Raw genomic sequence first — 21,118 nt, 5'->3', positions numbered from 1 at the left:
ATAAACTTAATGACGGAATGGCATTATCATGTAATCTAGTTACATTCAAAGTTATGTTAAAATTTGACTCTTCAAAATGAAGCGAATAAATGAAGATGGTCTTTGATTCAATGTTTATATTCGGCACTATTAAACGGCGGTATGATTTCCAACCATTCTTTTTTCTTTTTGATTTGTAGGTAAACTTGAAATAGTAAAAATAATAATAGTAAAATAATAAAAACCTCGTAGTGAATTATTTTAATAACAGAATATCGATAATATGTACGCTTCCAAGAACAACACTATCTCGAAATAATCGTTAACAACAATCATCAAAATATACAAACAAATAGGCAATCTGAAGAAACCAAAGCAAAATTTGGCAAGATTTATGAATAAATTACTTAAATATGTCTAATCACATGAGATATTTGGACTTTTGTGTGACTTATAGACAGAAAATGAACACATACCTGTACAATGTTACATTCGGCCGATCTTCGCTTTTTCAAATGCCTCATCCCGTAATGCTGCAGCGACGAATTTTATTAATACTTAATTATTCTCACTGTCAATATTTTTTCCATTTTATTACAATACATGCGAATAATTCAATAAAACACTTGGAAAAACATTTGTTTTGACATTTGATGTACTTCCCTTTGACAACCGTATCATGTACCTCATGTACTGCGAAATGGACACCGTTGGCATTTAATTGACGTTACGTATTTTCGATTCCCGTGTTTGACACAGACCAATGTAATGATATCTCTTTTGACTTAAGATGGCATGCAAGAGTTAAACAAAGACAATAAGATATTTATGTTGTCAACGTCAAATTTCATCAAATACATATAACGTATGATTTATATATGTCAACATAACATGTCCTTTAGTTTCCATAGTCTAAGATAATAACGCACACACTCATAACCCCGCACTAGGGAAACCCTGTATCGTGGGTGCCATAGACCAGAGAAATAAACATGTAGGAAATATTTGTAAATGTACATACAAATATTTCTCCCGGTCCGGGAATCGACCCCGGGACCCCTGCGTGGCAGTCCAGCATGGTGTGACTGTCCGGCCACGAAGGCAGTTATATGGAAACTCTCAAGTTTGTTTTGATTATGATACTCGTATAAACTTTTTGCTATATACAAAGAGAATATTACCACTATGACTAGGTTGCTATCTCGGTATTAAAGGGATTTATGTCTATCGGAAATTTAGAGATTGAGAAATCAAGACTTATTTGCGTTTCACCTTATGCTATGTCTGTTTGGCAAAGGTTTTTGCCATTTTTGTTGTTTGGGAATTCATTATCCTGGAGGATTGCTCGCAGGACACATTACACGATTGCAATGCGTTCTGCGAGACTCCATACGCTGGTCATATGCAGGATAGTGTGTGAGCAGCGGCGGGCACACAGCGTATTTTATACACGCCGTAAACGCGAGTCATCTGCGCATATACGTGCCGCAAACGCGCTGTAGTGAATCGATTCAAACACGCGCATACATCGCGTTGCAAGCAAGATGCTTACCTATATATTCCACTGGAGCTTACACTTAAAATTTCATGTAGTTGCTTCATGAAAAAACTAACTGAAATTAACAGACAAACCTAAAATTAAAACGTCATATTTTATCAAAACATGACGCGGTTTATGGCGCGTATAAAACACGCCGTGTGCTTAGGCTCTTATATTTCGATAAAGATATACAATTCATAAGTCACTCTAATTTATTTATAATTGAACTTGCACAGGAAAATTTCCAAGTAATCTTAGGTTCAAATTCAATAGTAAAAGTTTCAGTCGAACATCCTAAGGATTAACATTCTGACGGATCCAAGAAATGTACTCGTACACCTTCGTGTAAACACCAGGTTCGTTCTCCTCTCCGCATGGATTTGGTCCAAAACTGACAATCCCCACCAATTCATAGAATTTCTTTCCTCTACTGTTCTCCCACATGAGAGGACCTCCTGAGTCCCCTTGGCAGGAGTCCTTACCTAATTCACCACCAGCGCACATTTGACCCTCTCCAAGGACGAGTACGCGACGGTGGCTATATGCATTTTCGCAATCCTGTAAATTATAATAACAAGTTTATGAAATGAAGACATGAAATATATTAAACTCTTCCTATAGTTGGGAAGAATATCGGAGTGCCCTTGTTGATCTTATTATATTATTATCTACTGTAAAAACGTTTTTTGAACATACGTGGTTTTCATTCATCTCATGGCAATAATTCATAAGACTGAGTAACAACTCGATTAACGAAACCTCTCGAGGACAGAAAAACAGTAATCTAACTCGGTTTTTGGCAACCCCAACAATAATTATTAAGTTGGCATTAGTACGTACGCCGTACCAAAACTACTACAAAAATATTGTTAAATTACCGCGTGAGCCATTACAGTGATGGCAAAATAGAATAGATTGCCGCCATTTTATTGTTAAATCTAGAAAAAGTTTGCTACTAGTTCCAAAGAAGGATTCTTAGCATAATTCACATCTGATGTCGCTTTGATTCTTCGAAAGATCTCATGATATTTAAAAGTCAAAACACAAAACTGCGAATCGGTGCGATGCAAATTCGCAACGCAAACTGCGACGCGAATTGCTGCAATGCGATTTCGTGGGGCAAGGCAACTCACTGTTGGGTAACTATTTCTTCGACAATCATCAAGCGTACTGAACGTATTTTTTAAACTAGGTAGATAGAGACATCGTAAAATGAATGTTGTATTGATAAGAAAGTATAGGGAAGAAACACAAAGAAGATTAACGTCGCATACGCGATGCGGAGCAATTCGCAAAATTCTTGCGATGCCTTGTGCGAGCTCGTAGATTTTAGCTCGTAGTTTTGTGTTTCTAACTTATAGGTACTAGCCTGAAACAAAACCTCCACACAAAGGTTTATATCAAACACCGGTACCTTTGTTTTTATATGATATTTAGTGACGGGACGAATAAACGTCGTGGGTCTGGTGGTAGCCGACACTCCCATAACACTTGCCATTCAGTGCTTTAAATCACAAAGAACCTGAGGAGCACTGGTATTGCTTAAAACACATTGATCCTAATTGATCAAATCCAATGTTATAGGCACATTAATTTCACTAGAGCCCTTTTCAAATTACCTCTTGGCGACAGGATTTAGTAAAGTGGCGGTGCTTCCCTTGACGAAGTCTTTCACAAGGAGTTCTACTGCTACTAAATATTAACATAGTATAAGACTACAGTATTATAAGTGTTATAAAGTAAGTTATAAGAACCATACAAACGAGCTGGGTGGCTCGTATACATGTGTGTACGACCGCCGCGCGCAGTATACGGACGCACGCATTCGTATAATTTTGCGGTGCACTCGAGTTGCACAGCACGGGTCATTCATATATAATTTGAGCGGTCGCTCGGTATTTAAAAAATTACATCCATCATTAAACGTGTTTACGTTATATGGTTCTTTTATAAAATAGAAGCATTTGACCTCCATATCACCTGATGGAAAGTGGCGATGAGGTCTACGGTGTAGCATGCACACTTTGGATCCATTCCAAGTTGCTGGAGGCGGTCGGCTACCGGTATGGATATATCACGAAAAAAAATGAGTCAGGTCTGAGGGACCTTCGTTTTGTGGAGAATAGACACGCTTATGTTTTGGTAGCGTTAAATTTGATAAGATTGGCAATACTCCAATCTGAGACTGCCTTAAGTTTCAATTCAAAACTACTCTCGACAAGACTGGATTTTTTTCACTGACCCCTACATTGGTCAAGTACCTATCTACAACTGTCATGAATGTACTCGAAGCATGGAAGTCCAGGTGGAAATAATGTATCGTTGATAATATGCAGCAGAAAAAAGTTACGGGCAGCACGGAACCCTGAGGAACTCCATTCCGTCCGATCTTCAGAAGAGTAGCTTTCTAAAACTACTCGAATCGAACGCTCGCTCAAGATATACGAGATTCAATTGCAAAGTTCAGTGAGCATCTTAAATGAAGAATGCATTTTTAAAAGACTTACGTGCCAGACCTTGTCAAAGGCTTTAGAAATATCCAAAGACACTGCAAATGTTTTCGCATTTGACGTCATTGACGCTTAACACGCGGGAGTTGCACTACTTGTCTTATTATCTTATGATATTAATAATAACGCTGCATATGATACTCACAGTATTCCATACATACGGCAGTTCCACATCCAATTTCACTGTACTGTTATGAGTATAATTGACATTGCCCCACCCGGCTGCAAATAACTTCCAGTTTGGAGGCGGCGATACAGTCATATCGGTTGTTGGTAGGCAGATTGGGCGGATAAATTCTGGAATGAGGAAGGATAATTTTGATGTTAGATATTTGAAAATTTCAAACTTGATTTTACTCATAGTCAAAATTCAATTTTTTTTTTCAAGTGACGGAACGAAAAGTTGTGCGCCTAGTGGTAAGCGGGATAATTAGGATGGTCCCCACAGTTGCAAATCCTTTAGCAGCCATAACTCTGTTTTGGTGCAGACGCGATTTGTGGGTAATATAAATAAATAAATAAATATTAGACAACATCACATACGTTGCTTTGATCCCAAAGTAAGTAGCTAAAGCACTGTTTGTGCCCCAAATTATCTTTGAGAGATAAGTTTAAGGAAATTAACATTCTTACACTAGCCTCACAGTACATTTATGAAAATAAAATTTATGTTAAAAGGAATAGTAATTTGTTTATGAAAAATAGTGACAGACATAACATTAATACGAGGAATAAAAATAAACTAGCTTTTCTTGATAGTCGTCTTCACAAAGTCAAAAAATCATTTAAGGGGCAATGTATAGGCTTCTATAACAAGATTCCGGTTGATATACAAAATTTGCCTTTCACGAGGTTTAAAACTATAGTGAAACAAAAACTTTATACTAAAGGTTATATACAACTTCTGCGTACTTGGATGACAAAAATCCGTGGTAGTAACCCGTTTAGCTCATGGAGGTAGTCTCAATCTGATGTTTCAAATAAAAAAAATAATATTGTAAATGTTATTTACAAAGAGCAACCCCTAGAGTTTCTTGCTCATTCTTCTCAAGGGAATCTGCCTTACGAATAAGCGGTAGAGTTTAACCATTGTGACGATTTCAAGTGTAATAATGCTTACCTATGAAATAAAGATTATTTTGAATTTGAATTTGTGTTATGGAAATCTAATGAAATATCATTCGCTTTGAAGCTGAAGGAATACTTAGTAAGACGTCGGAGAAAATATAAAATATATTTTTACATGTTATGTGTAAATAGATGTAACTGTAACTTTAAAAATATCTTTTAATTAATAAAACTGATACGTACACTAATGATACTGCGCGTTAAGTATTATAAATTTTATTGTTATTAACTTACCAGTATAAGACACCGTTGTAGTCATCTTCAGCAAAGCAATATCATTTCTTCGTTGTCTTCTATCTTCAGGGTCGTAGTCGGGATGTGGGATGATGCTTGAAATAGGTATAACGACAGCGCCATCAGTACAATCACGAACGCCTTTGTAAAAAACGCAGTCCTTTTGGTAGAATTCGTTTGAAGTGTCATACTCGCCTAGGCGTACTTTGCGGCTGGGGAATTGTAGATATAAACTTTATTACTATTGCACAAGCATGAGTTAGAGACATGCAAAAGTGGAATATTTGCTAAATTACTAAAACACCAGTAACTATCGGAGGATTGGGAGATCTTATTGAGAGGACATTTTATTGCGTTACGGTTTAAAGGCAAAGATTCAACTACGAACGAGGGTTTTGAAAATCGAAATAGTGCTAGAAAACAACTGCTTGTGAGGGACTTTTTATAAGTACGTTTAATAGCAGTAGAGCTCCTTGTGAAAGAGTTCGTCCAGGGAAGTAGTGCCATCTTACCTACACATTTCTGCCGCCAAGCAGTAATGTGAGCATTACTGATTGGCAGTTTTGAAGGGTAAGGGTGCTGGTGAAATTACAGGCACAGTTGTAATGTAACTGGCGCGGCCGCAGTGTCCCTCAGATCTTTGCCATTTAAAGCTCTGAGTGGCACTGTTATGGACAGGCATGTAGCTTACCACCAGGCGCACGAGTTGATAATCCTGTCACTTGATATTGTAAAAAAAGTACTACTCTAAGACCAACCATTAATCACTACATCTGAAAAGGTATTGTTATCATTTTCACCTATTGTAGAGGTAGACAACGCAATGATACGTAACCTCACTGTTTAAAAGAAATTTGGGAATAGAACGTTAACATGGTGCCAAAGTAGCAATATTACGTAAAAGACTTGGCGTGGCGTTTTGTGTTGGCCACCGATATCTGAACTCCGGTAGTCGAATGGGTTTAAGCCAATAATTAGCAATCAACCTGTCTAAGATTCCAGTATAAAATGATCACTTATGGAGTAACTCGAAGTAGCACTTCTCCAACGACGCAATGCATAGTATTAAGCACTTATCGGTCGCCACGATGGCCCAACGCGGGTTGTTGACTTCTCATGTTTTCCGAGAGTTGTGAATTTTCTTCCACGTGCAGTTTTTATTACGACGCTTTCATTCACCGAAAACCTCATGGTACATTTCAACTTAAATTTCGCATATAAAATTCGAAAACTCACTCTGCTTAAGATGGTGGCGGTCAAATGACTACCACGACGTTTTTTTAAACTTCCGAGGTCAGCTTCAAACCAGTGCATTTGGAAAGGTGTTGAGATCACTTTCTTAAAGGCAACACTTAGCAGTGCGGAACTAAAAGATTAATAGGTTCTGGTATAATGATGGTCACTTACGGAGGAGTATTAACTCCTGGTCCAGTGACGCAATGCGCAGCAGTGAGCACATATCGGTCGCTGATGAGACTCCCTCCGCAACGAAGAAATGTCATTTTTTTCTCGATGTACTCGATTAGGACCAACCAGGGATATTTGTACACGTTTGTTACACTGCCACCTGAAAAATGCATATAGAACTTTTCTGTACTCAGCCTGTCATAACTTTGTCAGTCCCCTTTCACAGTGACACAAAACGAAATGTTTCCATGACGTATATGTATATGTCAAATAGAGGTCACCATCGTTGATAAATGTAGGGAAATAACAATTTTCTGCCATTGATGATTGATGGGAGGTGGTTATCGTCGCCTATGGACATTTGCTACATCAGATGAGCTGCCTATGCGTTGCCAGCCTTCGAGAACCCGGTAAACACGTTTTGTGAAGAATCCCATGTTACAGCGCATAGGAAATAGGACGAAGATCATTTCACATCTTGCAGGTTCGAGGAAGGAACGAACGAGATGCCCGCGTGGTCTTACAATGCCAGGCATCTAAGATGTGGGGATGGACTCTACTCCTTTGGCGGGAAGTGCTATAGTAGAAACGAGACGGTGACACTAGGTCGAAAAGTTTCTCAGAGCACTCCCTATTATAAAGACGGTAGAACACACACTGAGAGCCAATGTCTCTACGTAAAGTAAGGGGCTTCGACCGTCTGCGAGTTTGGGATCATCGACAATACGAACAGCCCTATGTTGGATGGAATCACTTGGGTCAAGTTAGTATTTGGTAGCTCCAGCCCAGAGACGCGAGCAATACTCCATATGGGGTTGTACTTGTGTTTATATATATCAAAAGTCGGTGACCTGGTGAGAAGTAGTGCTTTGCTCTATTGAGCACTCCGAGCTTTTTTTAAATCAGTTTGGCTTGAAAAAATTTCTTAGAATCTTCCAAGTGCCTTACTTTATGACTTAGCTGCCACTTGATGAAATGCAATCTCGAATTTGATTTCTGATTTCAATTCAGAAAATGAACTCTGCCAATCGGTTTCGGTTTGGGTATTCAGAGCAGGCCAGTTCTCTGGGGGGACAGTTATTCTAGTATTCATTACTTATTATTATAATGTACTGTCATTATATAAGCAGTCAAGCTCCTCGTGAAAGAGTTCTTTTTTTTACAACATCAAGTGACGGAACGAACAAGTCGTGCACCTGACGTAACCTACACGCTTGTCCATTACAGTTACAGTACCACTCGGAGCTTTTAATTGCGAAGATCTGAGGGGAAAAGGAAAGTACAGTCACCTTATCTATTTCTGCCGCCAAGCAGTAATATGAGCATTACTGCTTTCCAGTTTTGAAGGGTAAGGGTGCTGGTGAAATTCAGGCACGTGGGACTTGTCTGGGATTTGTTTAGTAGTAGCTGTGGTTTTACTAATGATAATTTACTAATGATAATTATCATGGTAACGTTTGATGATACTCCGATAATCCACATTGCTTTTTTATGCTGGATTTCTTATTTAAAATAAAGTTATTGTGGTGATTGGATGAATTCAAAGTTAATGAGGCTGTTTCTTTATCCTTCCTGTTCTTGTTGATATTCCTACTGACAATGTGGGCAAACGTGTTTAGGGGAGTCACCGGAGGAGTAGCGGGAAAACTGTTTTGCTAGATCAAATATATGTATTTTCTGTTAAATAACCGTCTTATAAAAATATACAATACACCTAAGGATATTGTCTAGAGAATATGCTATAGGATTTACTTTATCCGACTAAAATAACAGTCTGCAACGAATTATTTTAGAATAAAAGTAACTTTGTACATAATTTTAAATGAAGATCGCTACCTCACACGTAAGTTGTTGTAAGTCAAAATACATTTTTTTTATTTTTGACATAAACACCTTTTTTATGTATATTATAGGATCCATGTTTGAAATTAAACATAACATACTGTGATCTATTTACTTTGAAATATGGAACCTATAACAGGGTCCGGCAGAAAAACCTCCCCGGTTTGAGCAAGCCACCGCGTGAGTTGTAGTGGGAGTAGAGATGTTGGGGGGTATTGTTTCGTAGCGGAGTACGTGCCATTTTAGTGTGCGTCATGGCTTGGCTCAGTGAGCATCGCGCGTTTGTTGTGGAGGAGTTTATTCAAAATGGCGGTTCTGTGATTTCTACTCAACGCGCGTTTCGGATTCGATTCGAACTTGGCCCGATCCGACCCAAGATCAACCAGTTTGTTTTAGACCATGAGGAAGAAGAAGTTTGGTTCCAGCAGGACGGAGCCACAGCTCACACTGCTCGGCGGCCCATGGAAATGTTAAAAGAGTTGTTTCCTGGACGTCTTGTTTCTTTAAGAGGAGACATTTCCTGGCCCCCAAGGTCACCCGACTTATCACCTTGTGATTTCTTTCTGTGGGGCTACCTAAAGGCTGAAGTGTACAAACATCGTCCCAGAACTCTGCAAGAATTAAAAGATGCCATTAGGCAGGAAGTGGCAGCCATTCCAAGGGAAGTTACACGAAGAACTATGGACAACTTCAGGGAAAGACTTCGTGAATGTCTTAACAATGGCGGACATCATTTATCGGACATAATTTTCAAAACCAAGTAAAGTGTACTAAGTGATGTAAAATGGCATTATATAGGCTACTCACAAATATACGTAATTGTTCTGTTTGTTTTTTATTCTCTTTGCAAATGCCTATTGAAATCAGGGAGGTTTTTTTGCCGGACCCTGTACATAAAAAATGATATACTTAAATTAAAAAGCAAAAAATGGTTTATTACTGACAATAACTTACGAGGTATCGTAATATTTCTCTTTAAGTACTTACTACAGACCATCGATCATCGCCATCGGGCGCTTCTCAACGTTGAAATATCTCGCCTTTATTAGAATATCATAGGAAATAATACTTACCAGTAATCCTGTCTAAAAATGCAGAATGCTTCCCACAACAGCCAGGAGACGGAATACCACGTGTGTTACAAACACTGCTGACACCTGTAGTAGGCTTATTGGTGGTTGTTGAGTCTGCTGGTAGACCGCAGCACACGCTGTAGTGGCTAGGGCCCGTACATCTGGAAATTAGAAATCATTGAGTGTAAGACTTTGGACTGTGTGTTGTCAAGCCATATTATTTTCCATTGCTGACTACACACTGCACCGGTCTTAGGTTGGTTCATCGCCCCGGCCTAATTTTCGGAAGATTTTCGTGAAGATTATTTTACTTGTATGTTGTATCCACTACACTTGTCTATTATGATGTATCCTGTTCTTAATAAAATTTGATATTCTTTTAACTAAATACCAGTGCAGGAGTAATCAGACAATGAACATTCAGATTTCACTTCAGACGTCGAAACCGCTAGATTAGTTTACTTCAGCTACTTTCACAGTCTAATGACATACGGCATTTTGCTTTGGGGTAATGCCGCCGATATCAATAGAATCTTTGTCCTGCAGAAACGTGCAGTTAGGGCAATTTACGATCTGGGCCCCAAAGTATCTTTGAGAGATAAGTTTAAGGAAATTAACATTCTTACACTAGCCTCACAGTACATTTATGAAAATGTAATTTATGTTAAAAGGAAGGTAGTGACAGACATAACATTAATACGAGGAATAAAAATAAACTAGCTTTTCTTGATAGTCGTCTTCACAAAGTCAAAAAATCATTTAAGGGACAATGTATACGCTTCTATAACAAGATTCCGGTTGATATACAAAATTTGCCTTTCACGAGGTTTAAAACTATAGTGAAACAAAAACTTTATACTAAAGGTTATTATACAACTTCTGCGTACTTGGACACTTGCGCGCTTGAAAAAATAAAAAAACATTGTAAATGTTATTTACAAAGAGCAACCCCTAGAGTTTCTTGCTCATTCTTCTCAGGGGAATCTGCCTTACGAATGAGCGGTAGAGTATAACCATTGTGACGATTTCAAGTGTAATAATGCTTACCTATGAAATAAAGATTATTTTGAATTTGAATTTGAACATCACCATTAGACAAAATGCAGATAAAACAAGGAGCGTACATCTCCCTGTTGTGTACCATTTTTGACACCCATTTCATATCGATTATAGCAAATACTTAATTGTCGAATATGCCAAGGCCCGAAGTCGAATTTCGGTAGAATGTCAATTGCAGCATTTTGTCAGTTTGGTATTCTGCCAAAAGTTACGAGTAGTATCTTGTCAGTGGCCAGCTATCGAGCTACTATTCAACTACCATTGCAATTTTTTTGGTATTCCGGTCTTCAAAGGCGACGGATGGCACATCGATAGCGTAGTGTAGTAATATTAAATGGCTATGTGACGATGCGACCTCTTTCGTCGTCATCCCACCCTTTTATCACCTTTCCTCCGGTTCCTGGCCACTTATTTTTTGAATTTTGAATCGTTCTTTAATTCTTTTGTCTCATCATTCTCATTTTGTTTCGTTCCGTCGTCTCTCTCTACCTAATGTCTGAAGTCTATGGCGTACTCTATTAATTATTTCACATAAAAAGATACGTTTAATTTGAAGACTAAATTGCTAATTATACGAGATAAATACATAGTCATTTCCATGGCAGTTTTAGGCAGGCAACGTCGATAGTCAGTGATTAAATGAATGAATGCCATTGCTATTGCGACTAAACTACCATTGCAAGAAGTAGATATTATAAGAATCACAAATATTATCATAATTGCAATATAGTCTACGTGGAGTCTCAACAGAATTGGAATAACCGTTGGTTTCAAGAAAATTAGCAGATTTGGGCCCCTTAAGCTGCCTATTTCCATTCAAATTTGTCCTCTGCAGTGGGGGATTAGCTCTAAGGCCCAGTCCGGGCGGCCATTTTAGGGTCAGCCAGTCGTGACAAAAATTCACTGATGATAACTAGAAATAACTCAAAGTACTTAAATATTCTAAAGGCTCCCGCACATCGTGGCGGGCCGCACTGCACCACATCGTATAACAATAATATTCCAAATCACTTTCGTACATTTCATGTATAAAATACAGATATGTTACATATCTATAATGTATTATAATGTATTTCGTCTGTCTGTCTGTCTGTCTGATCGCGATAAATTCAAAAAGTACTGAACGGATGCTGGTACTGACTACATGGCCTGGTGCCTACGGCGGCCAAGACTGTAAATCCGCCCTCTCATATGCACTTGCATATGAGAGGGCCAGTGGCGGACAAATTTGAATGGGCGTTAAGAGTAAGCTCACCTTGACTTCTGGACGAAAGTAATAGTCTCCATCGAGACAGGTGGCTTGACCATATCCGAGATATGTTTGCACATATAGAGGCCTACACATTCGCCCCGCTGACCGTCTGGCGTCAAGCATGTGTTACTCGTCCGTTTTTCTCCTGGACAGCATACCTGAAAATAGAAACGAAGAATCTGAAGTACCTTGTTTGACAGTAAATATCACGACAGTAAAGAAATCACTGTCCTTGCAACTCTATAATATGTGGCTCTAAAATATATTTAGTAGCAGTAGAGCTCCTTGTGAAAGAGTTCGTCTAGGGAAGTACTGCCACCTTACCTATTTCTGCCGCCTACCATTAACGTATTAACGTAAGCGTAACTGTTTTTCGGTTTTGAATCGTAAAGGTGCTTGCTGGTGAAATCACAGGGGCATGAGACTTGTCAACTTATCAGTCTTTGTCTTGTCTTGTCTGGGGGTTAGACGCACGACTTGTTTGTCTCGTCACTTGTTACCATAAAAAAAAATGTTCGATTGAAGCTTTACTGCGATCACCAATTAGCAAGCCTGGAGATGACAAATTCTCAGTTCGGGAAGATGCATTATAGGCTAATGTAATGTGATTCCTGCTTTTTTGTTTAGCTGATAATGACATTTATTTGCTCTAATGACGAAAACCTCGACGTGGACCATCGGTTTTTATTTTTATTATAATTATTCAAGACATTGCGATATCTATCGTCTCTGGTATCAGTACCACGAAGTGGATTCCTCTGAAGAATGGGGGTTCAGCCAAAGTTCCCACACATACCACTTACCTTTGGTGTGGTCCCGTCATATCCGCAACTAGAGTGTTTTAAGGTCAATATATCTTCTTCAGACTTACTACCTTTATTCACGATACTTAAAAGTTCGCTGCAGTCGTACAGAGAGATGCAAGTGCCAGGAGCGCCCAACGGCGTCAGGCATGCTGACCCTGGAGTGATTACTGAATTTTAGATTTAGGTTGAAGGTTAAGGACTTAGTCGTAAGGTGGTGTAAACCGCTTTTTTTTAAAATTAAGGCGGTGGAGCGTTTCCTACCGTTTGCAGACGAATTTAAGTTTGAAATAAAAATTTACTTTATTTGCATCCAAATAAAATTGCTTTGTAGTAACTGTCTGTATATATTTAAAACCTTATTTCTAGAAAAGAAGTAACCGATATAAGAGCTTGTTGACGGGATTTGGGAATGTAGATGCACAAGTGAAAAATGACGGGATTTAATCCAAGCTTATCCATCAAACGCTGTAAATAAGCGTCATGGGTACATATGAGGTGTCCAATTATGGTCAGTGTTAGCATAATATATTTAATCTCAAACTCATGGCATTCAATTAAAATAGAGCTTTCCTTAACGAACAAATTATGCACGAGCATTTCTATTGTCCAAAAAACGGATTTTGTTATTATTAACTTATTATTATTAAATTGTTATTAAAAACTAAAATAAAAGTAAAAAAAGAAAAAGTTTTTAGACCGAAGAGCGATCAACGAGCAAACAAAGAAAATAACATTAAAGTTGCGGTCAAGGGAGAAGGAAAAGAAAACGATCACCTTCCATCACCAGCAGCGATGATTCAGAAAATAATGATGTCATTGTACAATTGGATGACAATGATGAGACAGATGATGAAATGGACAATATTTGTGCAAAATGCAATCGTTGTTACTACGATAAGAAGAGTCCAAAAGTGGACTGGATTCAATGTGTTCGTTGTCAAAGGTGGCTGCATGAGACATGCACTTATAATCCAGACATTTGTGATAGCTGTTTCCACTAATATTACAGTCGTTTTGATCTTAAATTTAAGTGGATTTTATATAATACACAGTTTTGTTTGATCTTTTAACAATATGACTTGACGTTTGATTGTTTAATGATGCCAAAAATTAATATTTTTATTAAAAGTTTGGTCTTTTTTTTCTCCTGGTACGATTTTAATTCCTGTGGTACGATTTAAACTCACTAGTCGGGTAAACCGTACCGATGGCAAACTTCCGCAAAAACATGTTTTGCGATGTTATAGTAAAAGTAAGACACTGATTTCCCTGTCCGTGGTGGCCAAGAAATTGAATTTTAGGAAATGAAACTATTTTTCCGGATTTAAATCGCGTATATTTGTTTTTTCAAACAAACCGACGTTTCGGGCCCTTTACAGATCCCATGGTCACGGTTGACTGAGGTGGTACAGTCTTCAACCAGTTATGTCTAATATTAATGCAAACCACCCTATTTTTTCACTATAGTTACAATAGTTATTAATTAAATACCTTATTTTTAATTTTACAAAGAAAGCATTCCAATTTACGCTACATTAAGTTTTACAAATTATTTTATTCAATGAATTTTTATTAAGTTTAATTTATTATTAATTATTAATAGAAATTAAAATAAACTAAAACATATTAATTAGTACTGCAGTCTTATGTCTGTTTGGGATTTTTCATTAGAGGAAATACTGGATCCCAAACTGGTGGTACGGAGAAACCATCTTCCCTGTTGAAATTAGGATGTTTTTTAATTTCAATGGCCTCTCGCAGCATCCTGGGTAGATAACGGACTTCTTTTGCAAGGACCTGGGGTTTGTCAAACTTCATTGAATATGTAGGTTTATCTATGACATGCTCGCAGACTGCAGACTTGTTTACGCGACTGTGATTGACATCAGCTATATGTTCTTTGACGCGGGTACAAATACTTCGCTGAAACGTCGGTTTGTTTGAAAAAACAAATATACGCGATTTAAATCCGGAAAAATAGTTTCATTTCCTATGTGTAACAATCGCGAAAACCTAAGAACTCGATATATTGAACTTTATTGTGCGTATTCGTTCATCTCTGCAAGTCTCTTCACAAACTGAATATCCGAGTCTAAGGCAAAAGTGGTACAATATAGCCGATTCTCCCCTACCTATGTACTGACCCTGTAAATAAGTTTCGATCACAAAGCCTAACCTGTGTCATTCGTGTTTATATTCACAGTTAAAGACGAATGTCTGAATGACTTTGTATTTGTCTGTGTTCATCTAAGGCAGATTTTTCTTAAAATGCTCTTTTTGCTTTTATCTGTATTACTTCCTCGACACACTGTACACGTGGATACCTGTTTTAATGCCACATTATAGAATAGAAAAAAAAATATTAAATAGAATTGAAAACTTACGGCCTTCCGCAAAACAAACATACGAGATCACCAAAACCAATATTAACATAAACGAATACATTTTACATTTCGGATATACGCACAAGGTATAATTTTGCAATATCAAATACAACTTTTGTTTTTTTTTAAACGTCCGCTAGTGATGGCGGTCCACCGAACTCTGGTGCCTTCTACCAATACGAGTCCGCAGAATACAATATACGTTAGCAGTAAATTATTTAAGTTTTTGTATGAAAATCAACCTGCCGGTGGATCTCGTCTTTATTTTAATGAGGATAACGATTTAAAATATTCGATTACGTGTGTAAGGAAAAATAAATTATTAATATGTGAGGTGGAACAGGTTTGTGTGATGTGTGTATTATAGCTTCTACATTGGTAAAGTCATTCCGTTATCTATATTGGTTATTAATTATTTTCATGTCGAACGGAAGATTTGGTTTCAATTTCGATTTAAACCACGAGTTATATACATTGCAAATGAAACTATTTTTTTCGTATCCTAAAATCGCTTTTTCTTTTTGTTTTGGTTGATAGTCTTTGACCATGGCACTTTTAAAAAGCCTTAACGTTGGTGTGTTTCATAAAACAAATATACGTTATTTTTTTTAGTTTGAAATAATAGTTTTACTTCCAACATTTATAGTAATTGCGGAAACTTAACAACATTTAACTTAGTTTTTTTATATTTTGTTCAAGAAATAAAAAAAAAATTAATTTAAAAGGATATACATAGATATACATAATATTAATTAATATTTATTTAATGTAGTACGATGCAACAAACACAAAAGCCAGTTTTTATGTACTCGTATTCTAATTTCAAATTTAAAACATTTAAAAGGAGAACAGAAGGTCTGATCGAGGCGTTTTTCCAGTCTAGTATATCAGTCTAGTATAGTATATCATTTGCGCCCGCATTCTTGACCAGTGGGGAAAATGTAACTGTGTATTCCATTTTGATCGAGTGCCTACTAATGGGCGCCAGGGTGTTGATTGCACCCGTGTGATGCATTAGCTGGCGCTGGTCTTAATCTAGAAGATCGGCAAAAAGATACTTGCACAACATGCGCTTGCAAGTTAGTGTTTGTTATTACGCGCGGGGCATGTGCCAACTTTGAGGTCAGAGTGGCGGGCGCAGTGCAGAGGCCCTGCCACTACTGTTACCTATAACGTGTTCCTAACCGCAAGGCTCACGACTTGTACAAACAGTTACTTGATAATCTTTTTAAAGTAACATAATCGGTTAAAACAAAAAAATACCGTTTGTCGGACCTCCTCCGTTAGCCGCCCAGTCACACTTGAAGCCGGCGTCAAAAAAAAATTACGGTACCAACACATACTTCATATTATAATACATAAATAGTACTTATACTATAAAGGTTTACGTACCTAAATGTAAACAAATCGTAATGCTGTATTTTATGAGGCATTACTGGTTACATATTAATATTGTAAAATTATAATGAACTTTTTGAAAATTATTCCAAATATATTTTCAGGTAATAGACAACATTTCGAACTACCTATTTTAATAGTACTAAATAATATAATATAATATAATATAATATTTAATTAAGATGTTTAATAACACGCATCACAACTTTCCTACGATAAACAACCTAAAATCCAGCCTTTGAAAAGATGACAGCTAATAACATGCGACTAAATTATAGAGTACAGCAGTGATACGATTTATGAAACTCACTACTTAATGTTGTAATTGGCCGGTTAACCAAGTAACAGCTGATGTTTGTTTACTTTTCATTAATTACCCAAAGCTTTTTAGACTGTAGTATGTTTATCATTTATTGTATTGAGAAAAAAATGTTAATATTTAACCTCTTGAGAACCAACAAACTACAATAGGAGAAGCGCAAAACGCGCAATGTTCACCATTACACGTTTTTAGTTTCTTGTGTAAACATAATCATTATTACTTATTTTTATACATAGGAGTCATTTTAGTTAACATTCTGCTAATTTTTTTTTGTTAATACTAGATGGCATTAGTAATGTTTTACTCGTACGTAATTTTTGAATCGCGCTAGTAAGATTTTCCCGGACTCATATACCTATATAGCTCAAAGGTTTGTTACTTGGTTACATTTAAGTTTTGGTGCAATTTTTCTAACAAAAATGAACCAACACACAAAAAAGAGAAATACGGTCGAATTGAGAACCTCCTCCTTTTTTGAAGTCGATAAAAGAGACAGTTTATTTATTTATTTATTTATTTATTTAACTTCTTGTCGGAGAACTGACAGACAAACAATCACTTAGAAAATTAAATAAATAATCGAATTCTGATGATGAGTTCCCACATATAAAAATTAACAAAAACAGCTGATGCTACAACTATCATATCTGATGCTACATACATTCAAAGATTTTTAAAGTTAAACGCCTTTTCGCTGCAGCTATACCAGTACAAAACAGATCAAGATCACAGTCCACACACCATTTATTAAACGCAGAGGAGGCTCGCAATACAAAGGAATTTTGTCTGTAATTGGTTCTAACCAAAGGTATATTCAGCAATGGTCGTTCACGGAGGCTTTTTGTATTAGTACGGAGCTGTATTTTATTAACTAAATCCGGACAGTCTATAGAGCCACGAGCAACGCTCATTAGGTAAGAAATATCACTTATTGTACGTCGGTGTTCTAATGGAAGGAAATGATATCGTTTGCATCGGTTGATATAACATCAGCAAGAAGACGCTATGTCAACCTTTTCTTGAAGGAAGACAAACCCTGTATAGACACTACCGACATTGCTCAGATCACAGACAAAGTAGCTATGTAAACCTATCATAAATGTTATTGTTTAAATTGAGACGGCATTTTACTCATAGTATTCATTTTATTTGTTTCAGGAGCAACAAAGGAGATCGGCACAGCTCTCACCAGGGTGTGTCTCCGTCACAGAGCCATTGAGACCAGGATGAAGAGCTTCATCACGTGAGTTCAAATTTGAATAGGACCAAAAAAAAACTGACTTACCCCTTTTTCAACAAATAAAGAATCATCGAAATAGGTTCACGAGTATCGGAGTAATCGGCTTAAGAACCTCCTCCTTTTTTGAAATCGGTTAAAAAGAGACAGAGCATCTTCGCATCATTTGTTCTAACCATCAACCTGGTATCATTTGATACAAGTTCATTTAGGGAGTTAGTACACTTATTTACCTACGCGGAATCATCACCTGGAGCGCGTCGGGGTTTTCTCGGTCTCGTTCTTACCGTGTCGATAAATATGGTGACAATAAGTATCAAAAACTTAATTTTAGATAAATTTCTTTCGTCCATTTGCAGAGCTTTAATGGACACCCTGATAACACCCCTGTCTGAGCGCGCGGAGGATTGGCGCCGCGGCTCCTGCGCGACGGGCGCGCTGAGCCGCGAGCACGCGCGCGAGTGCAAGCGCGCACGCGCAGAGCTGCGACGGCGCGCCACTGACGCGCAGAGGCACGCGCGCAAGGCACGACGGGCGCCGCCGGACGCCAAAAGGCGTGCTGATGTCTGCATGCAGGTAACTACGTAACGCGATTCTCTGGCTACACTAATCGGGTAGTAGGTAAGGGCACATTTATATCAGTTGTCGAACTGGCCTAAATGTGTTAAAGGCGGCTAGCTACCCGGTGTAAATACGTAAGGCTCACTTCATATTGCCGCGGAACGGATTGAAACGAAATCGTCAATTTCGCGTCGCTGCGCGAGAAGGCGCGCGTGATCGCTGGAATGCTTGAGCATTGACACTGTAGTACACCGTTTACGTTTGACGCCACAATGCCCGAGCTTTCGCGAGAATTCGCCGGAAGACGCGCGACTTGTTTTTTTTGGCTTGTATCTAGTTTGTACGTTGCACAATTGACTATGTTCATTTTGCTATGTCCAATTTCGTTACAAAAATTAGCTTTCCGTTCCGCCGCGAAGTAAATTGAGCCTAAGCGACTAGATGTGACACAACAATTTAATGTCGCTAGATACAACAATTACAAGTCGCTAGTTGTCGCTAAAACTGCATTTCCACTCCATATAAAAGATCTACTCAAAATCTACTCTTTATAACTAATTATAAGGTCCATCTCATTGGCAAGAACTATGGTCATAGTACAGACAATAGACCAATATACCTGAAATAAGACACCGTATTTGAAAAGCGCATTCGCAAAGTGATTTATGATAAAATTGTTCAAACAGTTAAATTAATTTAATTCATTCAGTTTTAAGATCGTAGTTGAAACCAAATATCGCCAAATTCGCCAAAAAAACTCTCCATCTTTTTATCGCTAAATACAAATAAAATGTCGCTTTTGATGTCAAAATGCCGCTTAATCTGGCGACAAAGTTGCTAAGTTGGCAACACTGGCGACATGGTCGCCTTCGGCAAGCGATGGTCTAGTTTGTACGTAACGGTAACGTATCTAGTTTGTACACTATTGACATAAAGTTCATTGTGATAGCACAATTTCGTTACTTAAATTCGCTCGAGCTCTTGTGCATAGAAAATAGCACATAGAAAACTTCGTAAGGTTTGCTGATTCATTCCGTGGCCTAATTGGCAGAGCATCTGGCACGGATTACCTGAGGGTGCTGGTTCAAATCGAGCCGGATATAATGATTTATTTCTAAGTGTTCGATCTTTGTTATAAATAAAACAAAGTAGTGGAGTAATTTCACAAAAAAATAAAATTGAATATCTAGGTAGTAAAACAGCGTGGCATTCAATGACCTTAAAAAAACTGCCCTTAGAAATTTGCTTATCCGTTTTCGCCGTTTTATTTTCATTAGAATTACATCAATATGCCAAGTTTTATTAAAATCTGCTAACGGAAAATGGGTGAAAAACAACCCTTAAACATAGAATATTTTCTTTAAATGTTAAGAAAATATATTAAATGAAAGTGCACACTTTCACTGTGATGCTGCCTCGAGCAAAGCCATTTGAGGTAATATAGACTCTTAAACATGACGTAGGCTTGAAGATATTTGCAACTCGAGAGGAAAAAACAAGATGAACTCTTGAACAAGCTTTATGGTTTTTTTCTGTTAATGCCTGTATCATGGCGATGACCTGACGTATTAAATCTGCCTCGTTATGGAAAAGGCCGTATTATTTACAATGAATTTGCAAATCATGTTTAACAACTTTTTTTCTTAATTATGAGCGACACGTGTGTCCATATAGTGCTAAATCTTTCATTGTATATTTATTTACAATTTCTTCGTTTTTTGGGATCCGGTTGACTCCGAAACATATGAGGATGCGCCGTCAGTTTCCAGACTGGCATTACGTGGCAGTAGTGTCAGAATGCAATGGAATCTGTAATTGAAATGTTGGTGTGTCTGAAAAAACATCTATCCGAGAAAATTATTCATTTTCCACATAAGTACACGAGCACGCTCTACATTTTGGTTATCCAGCTCGAAGGACCAAATGTAAGGGCTATAAATATTTATTTATTTTTTTAAACTTAATTGCACACAAAACAGTCCAAATGGCGGACTTAATGCCATTAGGCATTCTCTACCAGTCAACCGGAGAGCTGGGTTCAAAATAATTAACAGATGTGCATAACATGATAATTAAAACAGATAGGAAGAAGTTTATAAATAATTATGATATATAATTTAAACACAATATAAATATAGCACATAATATTATATGAACCTATATACACATAAATACATAATATATAATACATACACATATATATTTATATATAACAATGTCAGACTAATGGGATGTAGATTGAGACGACAATATGAAATCGCGGACTAATTGCTTGAATATAAAAAAAAAATATGCTGTTCACCCTTATTACTTGTTGTTGTTTGTTTGAATTGTTTGTTGCAATTGTAGAATGTTCTCGTACAATATGTGTATTCTTTTGGTTATC

General features: G+C 37.4%; 2 protein-coding genes across 3 annotated transcripts in view; one reads left to right on the top strand and one right to left on the bottom strand.

Annotated features, from left to right (window-relative positions):
* The window catches only part of LOC113227450, a 324,353-nt gene that overhangs the window by 245,044 nt on the left and 58,191 nt on the right, over positions 1-21,118 (top strand). For both annotated transcript variants that reach the window (XM_026460380.1, XM_026460379.1), the window contains exons 4-5: positions 18,093-18,177; positions 18,531-18,747. In XM_026460380.1, coding sequence (XP_026316165.1) covers positions 18,093-18,177; positions 18,531-18,747 — 302 coding nt within the window. The remainder of the gene's footprint in view (positions 1-18,092; positions 18,178-18,530; positions 18,748-21,118) is intronic.
* LOC113227451 (phenoloxidase-activating enzyme-like) lies at positions 1,086-13,759 on the bottom strand. The gene is made up of 8 exons (XM_026460381.1): positions 13,605-13,759; positions 12,828-12,985; positions 12,028-12,182; positions 9,714-9,874; positions 6,799-6,958; positions 5,392-5,603; positions 4,175-4,326; positions 1,086-2,077 (listed from the first exon to the last, which is right to left on the bottom strand). Exons 1-8 carry the CDS (start codon positions 13,645-13,647, stop codon positions 1,814-1,816), a joined length of 1,305 nt encoding a protein of 434 aa, XP_026316166.1. The 5' UTR covers positions 13,648-13,759; the 3' UTR covers positions 1,086-1,813.

This window comes from Hyposmocoma kahamanoa, unplaced genomic scaffold (assembly GCF_003589595.1).
Source record: "Hyposmocoma kahamanoa isolate Upper Pololo Valley unplaced genomic scaffold, ASM358959v1 210, whole genome shotgun sequence".
Lineage (NCBI taxonomy): Eukaryota > Metazoa > Arthropoda > Insecta > Lepidoptera > Cosmopterigidae > Hyposmocoma > Hyposmocoma kahamanoa.
The sequence above is the reverse complement of the archived record's forward strand: the minus strand, read 5'-3'. Positions and strand labels throughout refer to the sequence as shown.

What these genes read in the sequence shown, in the direction of transcription:
- LOC113227451 (XM_026460381.1), bottom strand. Translation starts at nt 13,647, where the DNA reads ATGACATCATTATTTTCTGAATCATCGCTGCTGGTGATGGAAG. An exon ending in ATTTTTAGACAGGATTACTG is followed by an intron (nt 6,959 to 9,713) that starts GTAAGTATTATT and finishes TGCATTTTTCAG; the next exon opens with GTGGCAGTGTAACAAACGTG. An exon ending in TGCCGTATGTATGGAATACT is followed by an intron (nt 2,078 to 4,174) that starts GTGAGTATCATA and finishes TATAATTTACAG; the next exon opens with GATTGCGAAAATGCATATAG.